The sequence below is a fragment of the Cheilinus undulatus genome, linkage group 5 (genome assembly GCF_018320785.1).
Source record: "Cheilinus undulatus linkage group 5, ASM1832078v1, whole genome shotgun sequence".
NCBI lineage: Eukaryota > Metazoa > Chordata > Actinopteri > Labriformes > Labridae > Cheilinus > Cheilinus undulatus.
In genome coordinates this window covers 7,485,646-7,504,377 of record NC_054869.1, presented here as the reverse complement: position 1 = coordinate 7,504,377, position 18,732 = coordinate 7,485,646, and the positions used below count along the sequence as shown (strand labels likewise).

General features: G+C 40.6%; 2 protein-coding genes across 2 annotated transcripts; both read right to left on the bottom strand.

Moving 5' to 3' along the window:
- Window positions 1-1,054: 1,054 nt before the first annotated feature.
- On the bottom strand, window positions 1,055-7,163 carry ctu1 (cytosolic thiouridylase subunit 1 homolog (S. pombe)). Its single transcript, XM_041786620.1, has 3 exons — window positions 6,995-7,163; window positions 2,355-2,858; window positions 1,055-2,238 (listed from the first exon to the last, which is right to left on the bottom strand). The coding sequence occupies exons 2-3, from the start codon at window positions 2,848-2,850 to the stop codon at window positions 1,703-1,705; spliced, it is 1,032 nt and encodes a 343-aa protein (XP_041642554.1). The 5' UTR covers window positions 2,851-2,858; window positions 6,995-7,163; the 3' UTR covers window positions 1,055-1,702.
- Window positions 7,164-7,517: 354 nt separating this feature from the next.
- Window positions 7,518-17,544, bottom strand: LOC121509521 (beta/gamma crystallin domain-containing protein 2-like). The gene is made up of 11 exons (XM_041786957.1): window positions 17,470-17,544; window positions 17,119-17,237; window positions 16,878-17,010; window positions 16,533-16,675; window positions 16,190-16,443; window positions 9,228-9,246; window positions 8,640-8,727; window positions 8,391-8,509; window positions 8,055-8,187; window positions 7,813-7,955; window positions 7,518-7,686 (listed from the first exon to the last, which is right to left on the bottom strand). The coding sequence occupies exons 1-11, from the start codon at window positions 17,542-17,544 to the stop codon at window positions 7,518-7,520; spliced, it is 1,395 nt and encodes a 464-aa protein (XP_041642891.1).
- Window positions 17,545-18,732: the final 1,188 nt, after the last annotated feature.

Genomic DNA, 18,732 nt, shown 5'->3' with positions numbered 1-18,732 from the left:
GAATTACCACACTGGCTGTGCATTAAGTTGCTGTAACAGACAATCTGTGGAAGTGACACTAGTTTATCTCTTTTATAACTTAAATATCAAAATTGGAAGTTATCTTTTAACATTTTGTTTTACTGTTTCACACAAAACAATTGTAAAAACATGAAAATGAAAAATGTCAATATATTAATTCCACCAAAATATTTGTTTTGGTTTGGTTTATTTGCAGGTCCAGCTCTCACTGTCTATCAAGAAAAATCTGGCTCTTGTACAAATATAGTTGACAACTTTTTACTAAGTGTATAATTAAATATGATTAAAAAAAAAAAAAGAGCATATCCATTATCACAATCTCAGAGCAGAACAAGCCCTCCAAATCAGCCTTTCCCAGACTTCAGTACGCTGTGATCCAATTTGAACCCTGAAAAAATCCTGTGGGGCCCACCAAAACCCTCCTTAAACCATAGCGTGGGACTCAGACTATGTAATTCCAAATTTCATTTCATAAATTGAGAATTTCACTGTGTGCTCTTTGTTTTCAGAGACAAGGAACGTGTTTGCGGAGTCACAAATTACAATGAATGAGCCAACAGTATTTGTTTTAATCAGGCATCTGCAAACTCACCTAGATTTTAATTTCTAATTTTCCATAGACACACTTTTTGATGCCACTAACTCTTTCATTGTAGCCTTTATGTCTCGGAAAGCACTGCTGAACTCTTATATATGATGTGGAAGCAAGAGTTGTGGTATAATGGATAACAGAGCATCACCTAATTCAACACCGATTTAACCATGACACCGGTTCCGTACGTTAGACAAAACAAATGACACAAAGATGAAATTTAAGTTAGAACTTCTTTTTCTTGTTTATAGTCAGCAGTTTTTCTTAAAACATACAAACAAGTAATAAAGTATTTAATGACTATTCAAAAAGTGATGTCACTTCTGAAAATTATGTTTATAGGTTTAATTTTAAATGACCTCTCACAGCCCGCCTGTTGGGCTTCTAAGGTCCACAGTTTGGGAAGCACAGCTCTAAATCAACACAAATGAAACAAAAATGTGAAGGACAAGGCATTTATTACAATTTAATTCATGTAAAACCTTAAATAAGATACGCTATCATTGCAGCAAAGACTGATGATAAGAGATATAATTAAATAAAAACATAAAAGATGTTATCAGAGAGACATCAAATTAGATAAAAGACAAAAAAGTATTGAAAAATATGATAAGGTCCTTTTTTTTAAGCAAATAACCAGATTTTTGACCTCCGTGTGATTTTAATCACTCCAAAAGTGGAAGCAGGTACTGTAAGTTTAAGAAACATAAGACAAGTGATGTCTTATGTTTAATAATGAAAGTAAAATCCCACAAAATTTTGAGGATACACATACCAGTCCCCGATTATTATCAGCTCAGGCTCAATTAAGTCATTTTATACCACTGTAAAGTATATTTTTATAAGTTATCCAGGTAAATCAGCAGTGAAATCAGCTGTCTGTGCTGTGCTAGAAATATTTATTTCAGGTGTGAGACATTTTACCAATCCAAAATACTCCAATCTCCAATAAATATTGAGTTTAAGATGAACAAAATAAAAGAGTTGACTAATTAGGCCTATCTTTCTTGTGAAAATATAACAAGTAATTAAATAACAGACTTTAATTCACATCCTTAGTCTTACTGTAAAAATTTGGATTAATAAACATCAAAAGTCCACTGCTTTGAGCTTCTTTTCCTCCTTCTCTGTGAGCGGCTGCTCAGAGAGGATTTTGTCAAGCAGGCGATGGTGCTTGCCTATCCCCAGCTTCGGCAGACCGCGGTTCAGCCCCTCCAGCAGCACACATGATTTACACAGAGGCTGGCTAGAGATGTAACCACAGCGGTCACAGGTCCCCTGCACGGGCATCTTCAGGCCCTCCCGGACAGACAGGTTCTCCCCTGAGTGAATGACGTCCATGATAGAGCTGGGCCTCACACTCTCTAAATCCTTTAAAAAGGTCCGAGCATAGCCTCGATAAGCATTGGGAGAGTAGATGCATTCAGTGGAAAAGTAGTCCAACTTTTTAAAGTATGCATACAGGACAATCTCTTTCTCATACGCATATTTGAGAGGCTTGCAGCGCGGCACAACTCCATCGCCTTCGCTGACTGTAGAGATGGCAGTACAGCGCCGTAGACGAGCTATGTCCCCTCGCAAGATGTTCATCAAAACTGTCTCTGCCACATCATCTGCGTTGTGACCTACAGAAGAAAAACACACATCATTCATTATTAAAAGTTAAACAAAAACTTAAAAATGAAGCTACAACTGCCCGGTCAAATTTCAGACTTGCTTTTCTTCCAGTCTGAGTTGTTACCTGTACATATCTTGTCCACTTTCAGCATGATGGCCCCTCTGTCTAACGCCTGCCTTCTGAACACTCCACAGAAGGTGCAGTTGTTTTTCAGCCCCACCTGCTTCACAATAGCATCCATAGTCCAGCCATACAACTCCTCATATGACACAATCTTCAGTGGAAGCTCATACTGTTCTTGGTTCCTCTTTACCGTCTCCAAGGAGTCATCTCTGTATCCAGTGATCCCCTCATCCACGGAGAGAAGCATGAGTTCAAGACCATAGTTGTACCGCTCATTTAAGAGCTTCATTACATGAGCGAGCACCGTGGAGTCCTTTCCGCCCGAGGCAGCAATCCCTACTCTCTCCCCATGTTTGAAAAGTTTTGCCGCCATGATCGTCTGATGCACCTCTTCTTCGAAGGCCCAGAAGAAGCACTCCTTACACAAAGAGTGTCCGGTTTTTGGACGTTTCATCACAGCCCGCTTTTCAGCACAGCTGCTGCACACGACAGGCATCTTGGCTTCTGGAGGAAGTAGTTTTTAGAAGATAATGTTAAAAAGTGCATGCAAGATTTGCAGGTTTATATATTTATGTACTTTTAACAGAAACTTTCCAGGTCTGGAAAAGTTTCTATAAAAAATGTGTTGTGTAACTTAAGAGAAACCACAAACATCCAAGAAAATAAGTGACGTTTTGAGCCAGTATACTCTTCTTCACAAATCTGAAGAAGAGCATACTGGGAGATCCTTGGAGTGCAGACCTTTTCTCCTTGACTAAAATCAATCATTGCATAACAAATTAACTTGCTTATAAATTTTCATGGTCATTAAAAAAAATTACTAAAATGAATTAGAAACACGATATGGTTGTCAAAATATGCAACACCTCAACACATATCAATGTCACATGTTTTTTTAAATAGTACAGTCTTTGTTATTTTAATGAATCACCATGCAACAAACAAAAGGGAGCTTGCATGGGTCTGTGGGTGAACTGATTTATATCTCATCTGTTGGACAACTTCTTTAGACGCTATGGAAACATATTTGTGCAGTTTAGAAAGTATGTAGGAGTTTGCATGCAATTTTTTCTGACGTTGAAAAGAAGTTTTAGTAGGGATGCATGATAATACTGTAATATATTGATATCTGCTGACATTAGCTTGCAAAATCAATCATCAGTATCCACAGACATGAACATTTCTGCCAATATTTACAACCTATCTATTAAGGTACATGCTGGCTGAATGTATAAAGTGTGTGGAGTTTTAGGCTGGACCAACAGACCTATGTGTGTTCCATGTCTGACACCAGTCAGATCCATCCTGCAAAGCTCTTCCAATCTGAAACAATTGTGCCAGGTCTGAGAGCAGATGGACCAATCAGCATCCTCTGAGGAGAACAAGGCGGTAGCTACAGGCAGGATTTAGCTGTACATGTCCTCAGCCTGATTGGCCCATAATGAATGAGACAGAATGTTCGTCCTATCACCCTCTAAGATTTGGTTTTAAAGGCTCTACCCTTCCAAAACACAGACAGAGCTCTTGCACAGATGGGTGCAAAATATACAGTGAGTGTCTGGTGGCCGGGCTTCTCTCCATGGGCCCAGCCCAAACCAATGACATGGGCCTGCCACCCTGTGGGCCCACCACCTGCAGGGAGAGGTGTGAGGGTCAGATGCAGTTGAGACTGGAGGGCAGGCAAGGGTGGAGGCACAGAGGTACTGTACCCCGGCAGCGTAGACTGGTTTAGAGACGCACAGCATTGGATATTTGCCAATATCTGATGTGCCATTATTTAAAAAGTATAAGGAACGATGATCAATACAGTAAAAGACTTCAGCTGATGTAGGTCTGTTGATCTAGCCTAAAACTACACAGACTTATTTGTTTCTATGGCCAATAGAAACAAATATGGCTGATATAGGAACATTTTTATTGCTTAAATATCAATTCTAAATATTGACACAAATTTTCATAAATTGCAATAGCAATATCATGCCGATTATATTGTGCATCCTTCCTAAGGTTGCACAATAAATCACAGTCTTATCATTACAACATTATGAACATTTGGCTTGATGACAATATTTACAAAAGTTTTCAACATAAGCAAGCAAAGCTTTTGTCCTCAGCATGTGAGCATTTTAACTGCTAACTGGAGTCCTGGGTATAATGGCCATACTTTTACAACTCTATCAGTTACCTTCAGATTTATTTTTGCCAAATTAAAAGTCAGAAAACATTTTTGCATTTATTTGAGATTCAAGAGAGACGTGTTAAATAGCTATAGCTAATATGCATAATATGCACTTTTTTTAAATCAGTTTATGTATCACACTTACTTAGTATGGTAATAATAACTGAACAATGCCATTGCACATCACATTTTTCCTCATATAATGCAGGCTGAGGAAAACAGACCTAAAAAGTTAAAATTATGATTGCATCTGATGGTGGCTTGAATTTCCAGTATTGTAACAACCCTGGTAAACAGATAAAGATGAAGAAGAAATTATGAGCCCCCCATGAACATTTCATTTTCTTTAAGTATTTCCCAAGTGCTGGTAAATGAAGCAAGGATTTTTAACACAGCTTTCCCAAACATCCTAGGTTGTCACTTTGTCTTCCAACACAAGAACACAAAACATACTATACGTTAGGGCTGGGCAATTAATCACAAATTAGATTAAATCGCAATATGGCCTGCTGCAATTTTTAAATCGCAGAAGTTGTGATATTTCTTTAACTTGAAATGTGTCAAAATAACAGTTTAATACATTAATTTTCTGCATACCCCAGCTGCGATCAGCTAGCCAGCCTCACCTCCTCCACCCCAGCCGCCTCCTTTATAGCTCATAGCTTGCTGCACCCCCATATTCAGATTCATGCTACTATGGATTAATCGCTTCAGAAATAAATAAGACTGTATAGTCTTATTTACAGAATTATTTGTTGCTTGACTTTGAAAAAAAAAAAACATAAGATTAACCCAAGAATAATCGCATATTAAATCGCAATCACAATATTTGGGGAAAAAAATCACAATTAGATTACTTCTGCAAATCGTTCAGCGTTGGGTTCAGCGTACGGTTTGTTTTTGTTTTCGTTTTTTTTTTAATATGGGTGCTAAATCGATACTTTCTATACAGTGCCGATGCCTAATCAATACTTTTGAGAAAAAAATTGTTTTGAAAGTCAGCAGGTAGATAAAAGCTGTCTGAGTATCATAAAGGATGTGTAGAAATATACTTACATGGTGCCATTCTAACATGGGATAAGAAAAGGAACCTAGTTTAACTTAACACATGTATTCAATCACACATTTCATGCCTTTCATTTGGGGTAGAAAGGTATGGAAATGAAGTATCAATACCTGTGTTGTAATTTGGTCCAGTAGGTATTGGATATGTTGGTACCGGTACTATCTCAGTACCAGATTTCGATACTCATCCCAAACTGTATGTGGCTCCTGGTGAAGAACTACCTCCAGGAGATCAAGGTGAACATTACTGACAAAGCCTTGACTTAAATCTCATTAAAAATCTGTGGGGTGTGTAGTGCCACATTATGTAATAATGCCACATTATGTAATAATGTTATAAATTTTCAATTCATTATGTAATAATGCCGCATTTTATAAGCCACTAAGCGGTTAGGGTTAGGGCAAGGTAGTAGGGTATACCCTGGAGCCCACCTTAAGTCCTAGGGTTAAGGATAGGTGTTTAGTCTAGAGCCCTGGAGGGGGGTTAGGTTTAGGCATAAGTCACTAAGCGGTTAGAGTTAGGGCAAGGTAGTTGGGTAGGGCATACCTTGGTGCCCACACTAAGTCCTATGTTTAGGGTTATTACATAATGCAGCGTTATTACATAATGTGGCGCTACAGGGTGAACTGAAGACCAAGGTCCATGCCAGAGGACCATCAAATCTGAAGGAGATGTGTCAGAGATATTGCAAACTACAACAAAAGACTGAAGACTGTTGTCAGCCAAAAAGAGGACACAACTGCCAAACAGCATCAGGGGGGCTAATAATTTAGACCTTAATATTTGTTGTGAAATATTTTTTTGTTTCTGTGTGAAAAGTAAAATAATGCATGACTCCAAAATAAAACTAGAATGTTTCGAAAAGCTGTGTTTAACATCCTTTGGTCTAAAAGCACTTGGGAAAGACTTGAAAAGAATAAATTTGTCACAGGGGGACTGGTAATTTCATCCTCATCTCACTTCAGTGGACAGCTACATTTATGCAACTGTAAAGTATAAAAGTAAGCCGAATTAAGCAGCTTATAAAATGTCCTTAAACCTTGATTTATATAGTTGTCTTTTTGGCAACAAGCTGATTAAACTAATATTTTTAGACGATACATTTTAACTGTATCTGTAAATCTTAGATTGGAGGTCCTCACGTTTTAAGAAGAAAAACTCCCTTGAATAAAGTTACTGACAACCACTTCAACTTTTTACATTTAAGTTGTAGACCCTTTAAAATAGAAAACCAACCTAAGAAAATTATAGCTAAATGGCTACCAGGACTGAAAACTTCTATGAAAAAAGCTAAAATAGCAAATGTAATATCACTAAACAGTTCACAGTCAACGTGTTTAGCGTTAGCTGGTCGAGATAAGCTAAGTAGTCAGATAAATTAAGTAAAACTCATACCAAAGAATCCGATGAATCGATGTCAGAGGTGGAAATATTGAAGGGGAAACACTAAGAGAAAATACTACAAAAATATAAGATTTGTTACATAAACTCTTGGAGCATTACTCTATAAAAGACAACTGTTAGCATGTTGTTTCATCATGTGTGGTTAGTTCTTCTTCGCTGGTAAACAGGAAGTGACGGCGCCTCTGCAGCACAGCCTAGCGGCGGGATTTGGTGACTGGTAAAGAAACTACATTTAACAGGCCTGTAAAGCTTTCTGGTACTTTCTCTGCCATGTAAATGATTCAGTATTACTCTCGAAGCTCAAGATGACTCTCTTGATAAAGAAGAAGAGAAAAGCTTGAGACACTTTTAAGCAATTAGGATTTATTAGTTTGCTTCAAACAATGTCACTATTGCAGCTGCCGCAATAGATATCAAAATGCTGTGTGGTGTATATGGAGGACAAAAGGGGGTCTCTGTAGGAGGGGTAAAAGGCTGGCGTGGTCAGGATTCATGCCAGGAAAGAGTCATAAGCTCAGTTGACGGGGTGAAAAGCTCCCCTCTGATGCCACTGCATGTCTCTGATGCGCCGAACCGATTGGATCTGGGGAGTCTGGGCTCCGAACTCTGCGTTGTCTTTGTACTCCCCCTTTTCAAACAGGTACTGATAGCCTCTGTAGCCTGGGTACTGATAGCCCACCCATCTGGTGCAGCAGGAGCAAGAGAGGAGAGACAGAAAAGAAGACAGTTAGAAGTAAAGGGGGAACAAACAGAAATCTGCAAGTTATTTGACTTATAATGCACAACATCTGCAAGGAGGATTGACTCACGTGCCGCTCTGAACCCGCACAGAAGACACCTTCTCCTGGTAGCCGTGCGCATGAAAGCTGGGCACATCGTCATCTATGATTTCTATCTTCTTACCTGTGAAGCTGGGGTTTTCATAAAGGACAATCTTGTGCTCCTGGCTGTCCTGAGGGAGGAGAAAGAACACGGACCCACTGAATGACTTTTTAATCAGCTAATAGGATTATTATGAGGATTTTAGAGGGTGAAAATTGTGGTGTTGTACCACTTTAATCGGGCGGAATGCAGCAAGGGTGTCACTACGCCTGCTGTTGGTCCAGGAATCCCAGCGAGGATACTCCCCCTTCTCAAACACATACTGCTCGCCCTTGCAGTTGGCCTGTTCGTATCCCACCCATCTGAAGAGGACGAGGAATGATGTGTTTATTGTTTGGGCATAGAGTAAGGAAACCTGATCAGGCATGCATTCATTTATTTAACTGGATGTTTTCATCCCTAAGCCCTCTCTCTGTGACTGCCTCACTTCCTCTGCCGCCACCTCTCTGCTTATTTGGTTCGAAATCATTTTCTAGTTTGCTGTCTGTCTCTGACCCACACTCACGGTCCACACAGCACCAGTATGGAGCCCACTTTCTCCACGCCTGCTTCCTGGAGGTTGTTACAGGTGCCAGTCAGCTCGTGACAGCGTCCCTGGAAGTTTTCCTGTTCATGGATAATGAGCTGTGGAGACAAGATAATGTCTTACAGGGCTATATTTTGAAAGTGCAGAAATGTCTGGAAGTTGAAATAGTCCAGCTAGGGAGATCACTATAGCTTTGACCAAAAAGGAAATCCAAGGAGGAAGTCTCACCTTAAATGCACTGGAACCTGGCTGCTGCTGCTTGGATGCAGGGATCTGGTGGTCCGTGGCCATAGTGGAATGTGTCGGCAAGGATGAACTGAAAGACAACACAGGAAATGAATAGATTCCAGATGTTTCTGAGAAAAAAATCTATAAATTTCATCTGTGCATCTGCTGCTGTTTATCATAAATTATGAAAAGACATTTGTTGCCTTTTCAAGGCAGAACAACAGCAGTAAAAGCATTCAGGGATTAGACCTTAAAAAAGAATAATCAAATGATTAAAATACTGATAACAAATGATAAACACAGCGTAAAAAACTCTTACCAGTACCTGTCTGTGCCAGTGTGTTTGTGATGGTACAACAGGCTCAATATATACGGGACGCCCAGGGGTGGAAACTCTGCCAACAGTACCCACAGAGTCCGGGCCAGCTGCAGATCGGCCTGCCATAGGCCCAGCACACTAAAACGAGGGGTCACTCTGCAGCCCCCCCACTTCTACCCTGGAGTGTCACTCTCCCGCAAAGTTATTTCATTAGTAGTCAGTTTTGTCCAGCCAGTTATTGTTTGCCATCCACATGATTCAGCACAAACAGTGCCAAGAGTCCCACACCTACAATGAGCACACAGAGAGGGAGAAGGACTGAAAAAGATGGGTTTACTGTCAAACCCAGAGTGGGGCTGAAAAACAGACCAAACTGTTGATTACCTTCATTTCTGTTGATCTATTTTGTATGAAAACTATATATTTAGGCTTAACATGAGAATACATATTGCCTCTGCTGGCAATTTAGCCTGCAACAGAGTGACACCTTTCCAATCTGAATGACCTTACATGGGCATGTGCGAAGACAAACACACAAGAACTTTTACATTTCAGCTTCTTATTTATAATGCCATTAAGTGCATCACTGTAGCTGTATATTTTAGTGCCGTTTTGCATTATTGGTGCAGGTTTAACCATGTTTGCTTTCATATTTTATGATAGACTTACAATTCATTAGAGCCTAGTTACATGTCCTTAATGAAAACATAAAATATGGTATAGTTTTAGCAGCACTACCCTATAGAATAATACTATACTTGGGCTGTAGGGGTGGCATCCCATCCCAACTCATTTTGTAGCTTAATTTTTGTGTTTCAGCACTTTTGAAGTATTCATCAGCAGTACTGTTTAAAAACACCCAAATAACATCACTCAGCTTTTTAAAATTTTCATTAGATATTCCATAATAATGCATCCGAGCTTCATGTAGGAAGTCTTATTGTTCATGACAGCATATTTCAAATCAAATTTCAAACATTTGCATTATAAAATGAGTTGTTCTGAAGAGCTCAGTGACTTCAAGTGTGGTACTGTGATGGATTAAGCTGACACTTCAATACTAAGCATTTGGAAAACCAATAAGAAGCATTTGGGAAAGGGCAGAGGCTTTGAAAAAAAATCAGAGTGTGATTGGATGAACGTTCTGTCTGCCACATCTTTACGGGCCAGTCAGAGCAACAAAACACGTGACGTAGCTGCTACCGAGGTGCACATGTGCAGCTACCGAGGAATAACACGAACCATGGCGATTGTAGTACACGACTTTTGTCGTTTTTGAAAAGAAAACAACTCACTGCTTTTCTTTGTTCTTCTTTTTACAAAGAAATGTCGTCAAGTTCTGATAAAACTGGCGCTTTAGCAGCATCCACACTAAGCTCTTCAGCCATAATTGCACCGGCCTCTTGTTGCTGCTTGCTTACGTCACGACTCTGCCACACCTGAAAGTACTGCCCCTCGTCGCTGATTAGTCCTGTCACTTTCTAACCATGCCCAAACGGTTCAGACGGGAGATGGATTCGCCAGTGAGAAACAAGGAAACGGGCGTATCCATCTGCTTTGCAAGATTAGTGATGGATACCATCTTTGCAATAAGACTTTTCGGGAAATTTCTCTTCTGGGTATTTTACATTCAAATGTAAGTGATATTTTAATTAAGTGGAAGCGTTTAGGAACAACAGCAACTCAGCCACAGAGTGGGGTCACGGTGCACAAAAGTCACCAACACTCTGCTGTTCCATAGCTGAAGAGTTCTGAACTTCCACTAGCATTAATGTAAGCACAGAAACGGTGCAGTGGTAGCTACATGAAAGGGTTTCCATAGTTGAGCAGCAGCATGCAAGCCTCACATCACCAAGTCCAATGCCAAGTGTCAAATGGAGTGGCGTAAACACACCGACACTTGACTGTAGAGCAGTGGAATTGTGCTCTGTAGAGTGCTAATCTCTGTTTGGCAGTCAGATTGGTGAGTCTGGGTTTGGCAGATGCCAGGAGAACACTACCCATCTGACTGCATTGTGCCAACTGTGAAGTTTGGTGGAGGAGGGATTATGGTATGGGGTTGGTTAGGGTTTCGGCTAGGCCCCTTATCTCCAGTAAAGGCCAATCTAATGCATCAGCATACCAAGACATTTTGGACAATGCTATGCTAACCAGCTTTGAGGCAGCAGTTCAGGGAAGGCCATTTTCTATTCCAACATGACTGTGCCCCCGTGCACAAAGCAAGGACTTTAGAGACATGGTTTGATGAGTTTGGTGTGGAAGAACTTAACTGGCCTGCTCAGAGCCCTGACCTCAATCCCACCGAATACCTTTGGGATGAACTGGAATGGAGATTGTAGGCCAGGCCTTCTCATAAATGACCTCATAAATGCACAGAATGAATGGGCACAAATCTCCACAGAAACACTCTAAAATCTTGTGGAATGCTTTTCAAGAAGAGGGGAGGCTGTTATGGCTGCAAAAGGGGTCAACCCCATATTAAAGTACATGTATTTAAAAAAATGTCATTGCAGTCTCTGTTGGTGTAATGGTCAGTTGGCTGAATACGTTTGTCCATATAGTGTACCTTTTATGCACAGTGGAGAAATATGGATTTTTAAAACTAACCCACTTTTAGTCTTTTTTTTGTTTAATTAAAGATCTATTTTTAGCCATTTTCAGTCTTCTTAATGGAAAAAATGTAGTTAATACATTTTTTTGGTTATGGTTTTAGTCAATGAAATTGCAAAAAGGGCAAAAATGTTTGAATGATAGCGTTGCTCCTCATACAAAGCACTTCCTGGAGCAAAGTATTGGTGGACGTCTCTTTTTTGTACATAGATAGTGATTATAAATGGCTTGAAAAAAAAAAAGAAGAGAAAATGATCTGCAAATAGACTTGGGTGGCCTGTGCAGGTATCCTCAATGTGTGGGAAACAATGCAAAACAGACACTGTATAACTGTTTTTTTTATATGTCAAATAACTTTCCACCAGATCAGTTAATACAACCTTTGTTTTTGCATCAGTTATGCAGCACAAGACTGAGGCAATAGAACATTGGCTCTGAAAAAATACATTTTTTAAAACTAATTTTGAGGATTTGAATGTAAACCTTTTCTTTAAGTTGACTTGTTTTGCCATCATCAATCACCACCATGGCTGTACTGCACTGCTGCAAACTTATGAAAGTCCAAGGACACATAGATTGAGGGCTTTAAAAGTAACCCTGCATAATCAGACAAGTTCATCTTGTTGGATAGATATTTGTATCTCTCATATGTATATTGAACTAAAAACAACTCACTAGATATCTGCATTTTGAGTAATTTGAGTTTCAAAAACTAACCAGGACACCGCTATGTTTTGGTCTGCACTGGCGCTGTGACGTCACAGTGCCGCAGCACTCCTTACCGTTCCTATGCTGTAACAGCTGCTTCAGACTGGCAGCCAGTGTTAGGGATGCATCTCAGAGACTCTGCATGTCTCACACGTGGAGAATTTTAAGATTTGAAGTCTCTTCTATTTTTTCCTTGCACAACGAGCGGTTATCAGCCATATTTACCTTGTTGTAGCAAATATTTATATACACATCAGAAGAATATGTTTGAAATCTGGTTTTTGATTAACCAGATGAAGACCACGAGCTAAAATGCATCTGTTTAATATAGTTGTTCCTCCAAAATTCTACTATTCACGAAGCTTTCTGTTTTCACATGGTTCAAAATGTAGCAAGGAAAAAATAAACAGTACGAAAGCACTTTTGTTTTGCGCTTTTTAAAGTAAAACCCCCCTTAGCATTTCTTAGAAGAAACTTCCTTTGTATGCACAGAGTGCTTTTATTTTGAAAAGCTACCAGCATGCTTCCACCTAATACACTGAATCCAGTCACTTGTAGGGAGGTTTGTTGAGGTAAAACTTAGGAGGAATGACAGAGCTTTGACAGCAGGGAGACAGAACCAACACGCAGCAAACTTGTGTCTGATATGAAAGCTGTTATGGCAGCAACAGCTGCAAGCAGGAAAACGTACTGCCAGTCTGGAAAACCGGTTACTGCATGAGGAGCGCTATGGCTCAGTGACGTCACACTATCAGCACGTACCAAAACATGGCGGCCTCCTGGTGAGTTTATGAACTCAAATTTACTCAAAATGCAGATATCTAGGATACCTAGTGAGTTTTTTTGTTCAATATACATATGAGAGATACCAATATCTATCCAACAAGATTAACTTGTCTAATCATGCAGAGTTCCTTTAAAGCTGACCTCAACAAACAAAATTATGAAGGAAAAACAAACAAAAGTGCATAAAAAAGATACACCTAATTTCTGTTTTCTTGCAGTGTCATGATTCTGAGGTATATTTTGTGTATTTTGGTATTTAATTTTTCCTTTTGTGTTTCTTGTATGTTCTCATATCTTCCTCCTTGTCCAGTGTTCTGGGTATCTTGAAGTTCCCTGTTTTGTTTTGTTGTTGCACTCCCTTGTGTGTGATTCCTGCCTGAGTTTCCCTCCCCTGATTACCCTCACCAGTTTCACCTGTGTCTCGTTTATCACACCTGTCCCTCTGTCTGCATTCACTCCCTGTGTATTTAGGTTCTGTGTTTCTCCCTGTCATTTGTCGGTTTGGTGAATGTCTTTCTGCCTCCAGTCTTCTTCGTGTTCCTGCTGTTATTTTTCTGGTGACACTTTTGTATTTTTTAGGGTTTTTTGTGGACTTTGTAAAGGATTTTTTTTCAGTTTTTTACTTTTTAGTATTAAACTTTTGTGTTGTCTGCATTTGGGCCCTCCTTTTTTTTTTTTTTTTTTTTTTTTGCATTTTTAGATAGAAACTTTATTAATCCTTTGCAGGAACCCACTCTTTGCTTTGTTACAGCAGCATAACCTGATATATAGTAATCCAAAACTGGCTTTTGTCAACTCTGGAGATGTCACCGCCAGATGTAACCTGACACGCCAGGTAGACTGTTTACATTGCATGGATATATTTCACATTTATCTGGGAAACCTCCCATACAAAATGTTTGGGAAGGGCAGGACTTTAAAAAAGACTCATGGAAGCTGACTGGATAAACATTCTGTCTGTCACATTCATTACGGACCAATCAGAGTGACAAGACAAATTGAGGTAGTAGACATACGTAGCTCCAGTACTAACCTAAGTTGAAGAGGCTAGGCCTGCTGTAGTTTATGAACAGTGGATCTTGTTGGTGGCTAAAATTCAAGCCGAAACCTATCAGAAGACATGCAAAAACATGCCAAGAGAAGCTTTTGGATTTTTGCTTCACCTGTAACGCATGCCGGGACAGCCTGTGGTGGAGGGACAGCAAGCCGACAGTATCGATAGACATCCCTGTTATTTTTCAGAGGACACGTGATCACATGAGGTTGCTGGCAGGTCGGCAGTCTGGCTGAGTTGTCTAATGTATGGGCTCTGAGGATTATAAGATGAAAAATCATTTGAATTTGTCCTCTCTCCAAACTCGTCTAGTGTGTGGCCAGCCTTACTGAGACAAAGGGGCAAAGAGTGCAATAACTAAAGAAGAACAGTGTTTATCATTTGTCAGGTGCACAGATGCATCAGTTAAACATCAGTATCAGCCCTATTAACAAACATTGGCCATCTGCAAATGATGTTGGCATGAGCTGATGTCAGTAGCAGATGTTTAATTGTTGTGTCCCATCAATTTAAAGTGAGCATTCAGCACATCAGTAAAGATTCAGACAGGAGATTCAGATGTGACCTGTTACACAAGCTCAGAGAAAAGTTACACCAGAAGAGGTAATGAAAAATGGTCTGCATCAGTATCAGATATTGGCCTGGTTGCTATTTTAAGCATCTGTCAACGATTACATCAGTGCATCTTTTGCATATTTCTTTAACTAACTGTATTACATCTGACAAGTTCTCTATCCGTAGACATCGTCCTTGTTCGTGCACATCCCTGAATGCAATCACTCTTCAATAATTCAGAGACAGAAATGGTTCGACTCTTTGTGATATATTCAAATGCTGCCCCTTTTGGGCATTTTGCCAACTCTTAAGTTTTATGATCAGTGAGGTTTTACTGAAAATAGTGTGACTTTTGTCAACAAATGTTCTGCTTTTTTTCACCTCATTACACATGATTTCACCTCCTCAGACACCAGACATGTCTTTATGGGAGACTATGGGAAGTTTAAGACAGGATTTGCAATCAATGTCTTGTTGAACATTACCCTTTTTATTCAGAGGCAAGAGTCAAACTGAGCTTTTTATGGCAATGCCATCTGTCATATGTACTCAAAGCGCAGACCTGAGCCTAGAAAGGTGGAAGAAAACACCCAAGCTCTGTGTAAAATATACCCTTTCTGGATTCCTGCTACTTTTTCTCAACTTAGCTCACTAAGGCGTCATGCTACAGTAAAAACAAACAGATTTAAGAGCAGAAAATAGCTAAAAATTTCACTATGTTATTATAATTGATCAGAAATCCAAGTCATCTGCATGCAGTGTGAATATAAGAGAGCTTCATGCATTTATTTTTGACATGGGAGAAAATCCAAGGCTGGATACTGATGTAGTAAAAGGCAGAGGTACCTTAGGTAAGATCTGCATCTATGAGATGATTGTCTGCATTTCATGATGTTATGATGTCTGCAGATGGAGGAAGGCCGCTGATATGCAGGTTGCCAAAGCAGTCTGTAATTGACTATGTAAACATAGCATTAGCTCACATGTTTGTGTACTCGGTGACTATTAAATTAAATGAGGATTGTAAAGCATTAAAAGCACACTGATAACTTTAGAGGGGAATGGAGAGCACTCTTTTTAATAGCAAGCATACAAACAGTGTGACATCACTTCCATTGCTGTTTAGCAGAAGTTTATCCACGTTTTTAATGAATAACTTGTGTTTTCCTAAAGCTGCAGGAGGCCTTTTGTCTGTCTGACTAAAAGTAAGGAAACACAAGCAATAAAAGCAGCACTCATGACCAGAAAATGGAGTCTAATCAAAGCACGTCTGCAGTTTATCTTTTGGAAAATGTACATAGTTTCCACAAAAATGTCAGGTTAACGTCTCTCTTTAATCTTTCAGTTAAAGCCACTGAGTTACAAGTATAACATCACCAACAAACAGGGCCAACTGCCGCTCCAACAACTTTTTTTCTCCACTGAAACAAACATTGCCCTCCTCGCTGGGTACACGCAGCGGTCGCCGGAGAGGGCAGGCTCAGTGAGGGGGCAGACTGTGGGAGGATCCCGCTCAACTGGCTCCAGCCGTTGCAGGAGGTGTTGGAGCTGGGTTAGGGTTGGGGTCTGGTCCGGGGTTGGGAGCCGGAGCCGGAGCCGGAGCTGGGTCGGGAACGGTGAAACAGCCTCTCTTGTGCCACTGCATGTCCCGAACTCGCCGGATTGACTGGATCTGGGGTACAGGGGCCTCCCAATCATTCCAGTGCTTGTACTCTCCTCTCTCAAAGATAAATTGGCGCCCCCTGTAGCCAGGGTACTTGTAGCCCACCCACCTGGATTAAGAAAGAAGGGATGCATGCTTAGTATCTCCACAATGCTGTACTTAGAAAGATCTGTCTGGAGGATGTAAAGAGGGTCTTACGTTCCGTTTAGAGCCTTGATACTTTCCACGCGATCTTGAAAACCGTGACCCCACAAAGAAGGCACATCATCATCCACAATCTCCATCTTTCTACCACTGAATCCAGATTTTTCAAACAGTTGTACCTTGTGATCCGCACTGTCCTGTAGAGAAAGAAACACACAAACACCTCTAACATCTTTCAACATATCTTCAAACTATGCAAATTATTTCATCTTCTTGCTTTAAATCTCACTATGCCTGAACTCTGTGGCATTATTGGCTCTCTTACATTCATGCAAATGGAGAAAACTGAACTAAATTGTAAGATGACCATGTTTGCAGTGTGTTTGCATTAAAACCCACCACTTTGAGTGGTCTTAGAGACAAGAGGGAGTAGCTGTTCTGACTGTTGGTCCACGTGTCCCAGCGTGGATACTCGCCCTTCTCCAGAATAAACTGCTCCCCCTTGAACCCGTGCTGATCATAACCCACCCAGCTGAGAGGAGAAAGGAGGACACACATTTAAATACAAGGGAGAACAGGGTTTCAGGCACAGGAAATGCATGTTAAAACATGAAGAAACTATTGATTTTGTGTTACTCACGGTCCAGACTCCACTATCACAGATCCAACTTTCTGCACTCCTTTCTCCGTCACATCTTTACACTCATTGGTGAACTCTGCCTTGCAGCCCTGGAAGTTCTCAAACTCATACACCACCACCTGGATCACAAACAAACAAAGCAGTGAGGATCAAGTTCACCTGCTGGGGTTGATATGGATCAAGACCTTCATTAAATTGCCATTCAGACAGAGAAGAGCAATCAGACACTCCAATTCTGCACAATCTGCACTAAAACAGAGCTGTCTTTTCATAATGAGGGTTGCTGCAGGTGTGCATGCATGTGCATGTTTTTATGCAACACTATAAGCAGTCAATCTCTGTCTCAGGCACCTTGTACGTGGCTCCAGCTCCACCCTGGCTCTTTCCAGCTGCCAGCTGCTCCGGGGCACTCTGCTGCTCTGACATCCCGATCCGCTGCTCCTCCACTTTTTTTTGGCAGCAGCACAAAGACAGAACATCCAGCATGGGTGCAGGTGTGTTTGAGCACACAACCAGAGAGACATACACATTATGCCAAAGATTCATAAATATCTCTACTCAGATGAGCTTAAAAAAGAAGCAATCATTCGTAAATTCTGTTTAATTTACTAGTCACTTGATTGGATGGAAAAGTTAACAGACTTTGAATTCACTCTTAGGTGTTTATCACACTTCAATAAAATGATCCAAAAATCCTCCAAACCTGGGTCTTCATTTGCAGCCGCACCTTCTACCTCCATTGCATCTGTTTTATTACACTGATGTGTCCAGAGTAAGGACTTTACCTGGGTTTGCCTGCAAAGAAGCGGTAGAGTCCCTCTCTTTCAGTGCCTTGGTGTTTGGTGGGGTTGAGCCATTAGAGGGCAGGGATAGAGGGGGTATTTATGGTTTTATTTCTGGCCACAACAGCAGAAAAGGGGGAGCTGTTGATACAGCAAGTCTGTCGCTCACATTGTGTCCGTAACGCTGCCTCTCAATAGGCAGCTGTGTTGGCACACGCTGCCCTGCCTGTCCGCCCGGCTGCCAGCGAGCGCTGTGTGCGGGCACAGGGAGAGGGAGCCAAGAGGATTCAGCAAACAGCCCCGCTCAGCACAAACCCACTCTCTGCAGACTACACCCTGTCTCAACCACAGCTCACATCCTCACAGCTTTCTCGCATATTTGGGTAGATTTAATCAGGATAAAATAGTGTGAAGTGAGATTTCAGTGGGTTATTAAGGGCTTTGTGGCCATAAATTTGTGTCTCTTTCCATCTGTCTTTCTGCAGGCCCCACAGTCACAGCAGACGGCTGTCCAACATGACTCACATTCTGCTCAGTGTTTTTACTGGGTGAAGGGAAGTTTTTCCTTGTCCCTGATGTACAGTGCATTCAGAGTATTCAGACCCCCTTCACTTCACATCATGACCAAGTAGAAACAGAATTTTAGAAATATTTGCTAATTTATTAAAATAAAAACTGAAATATCACACTGACATAAGTATTCAGACCCTTTGCAAAAACACATGAAATTTAGCTCAGGTTCCTCATATTTCTCTGGATCTTTGCTGAGATTGATCTACGCCTTGATTGGAGTCCACCTGTGCTAAATTAAATTGATCGGACATGATTTGAA

Excerpts from the sequence above, each read along its gene's own strand:
- LOC121509521 (XM_041786957.1), bottom strand. The coding sequence starts at position 17,544 with ATGTCAGAGCAGCAGAGTGCCCCGGAGCAGCTGGCAGCTGGAAAGAGC. Across the intron at positions 16,444-16,532 it reads ATCAAGGCTCTAAACGGAAC|GTGGGTGGGCTACAAGTACC; the intron begins GTAAGACCCTCT and ends TTCTTAATCCAG. Across the intron at positions 8,510-8,639 it reads CAGGTTCCAGTGCATTTAAG|CTCATTATCCATGAACAGGA; the intron begins GTGAGACTTCCT and ends TTGTCTCCACAG.
- ctu1 (XM_041786620.1), bottom strand. The coding sequence starts at position 2,850 with ATGCCTGTCGTGTGCAGCAGCTGTGCTGAAAAGCGGGCTGTGATGAAA. Across the intron at positions 2,239-2,354 it reads AGTGGACAAGATATGTACAG|GTCACAACGCAGATGATGTG; the intron begins GTAACAACTCAG and ends TTTCTTCTGTAG.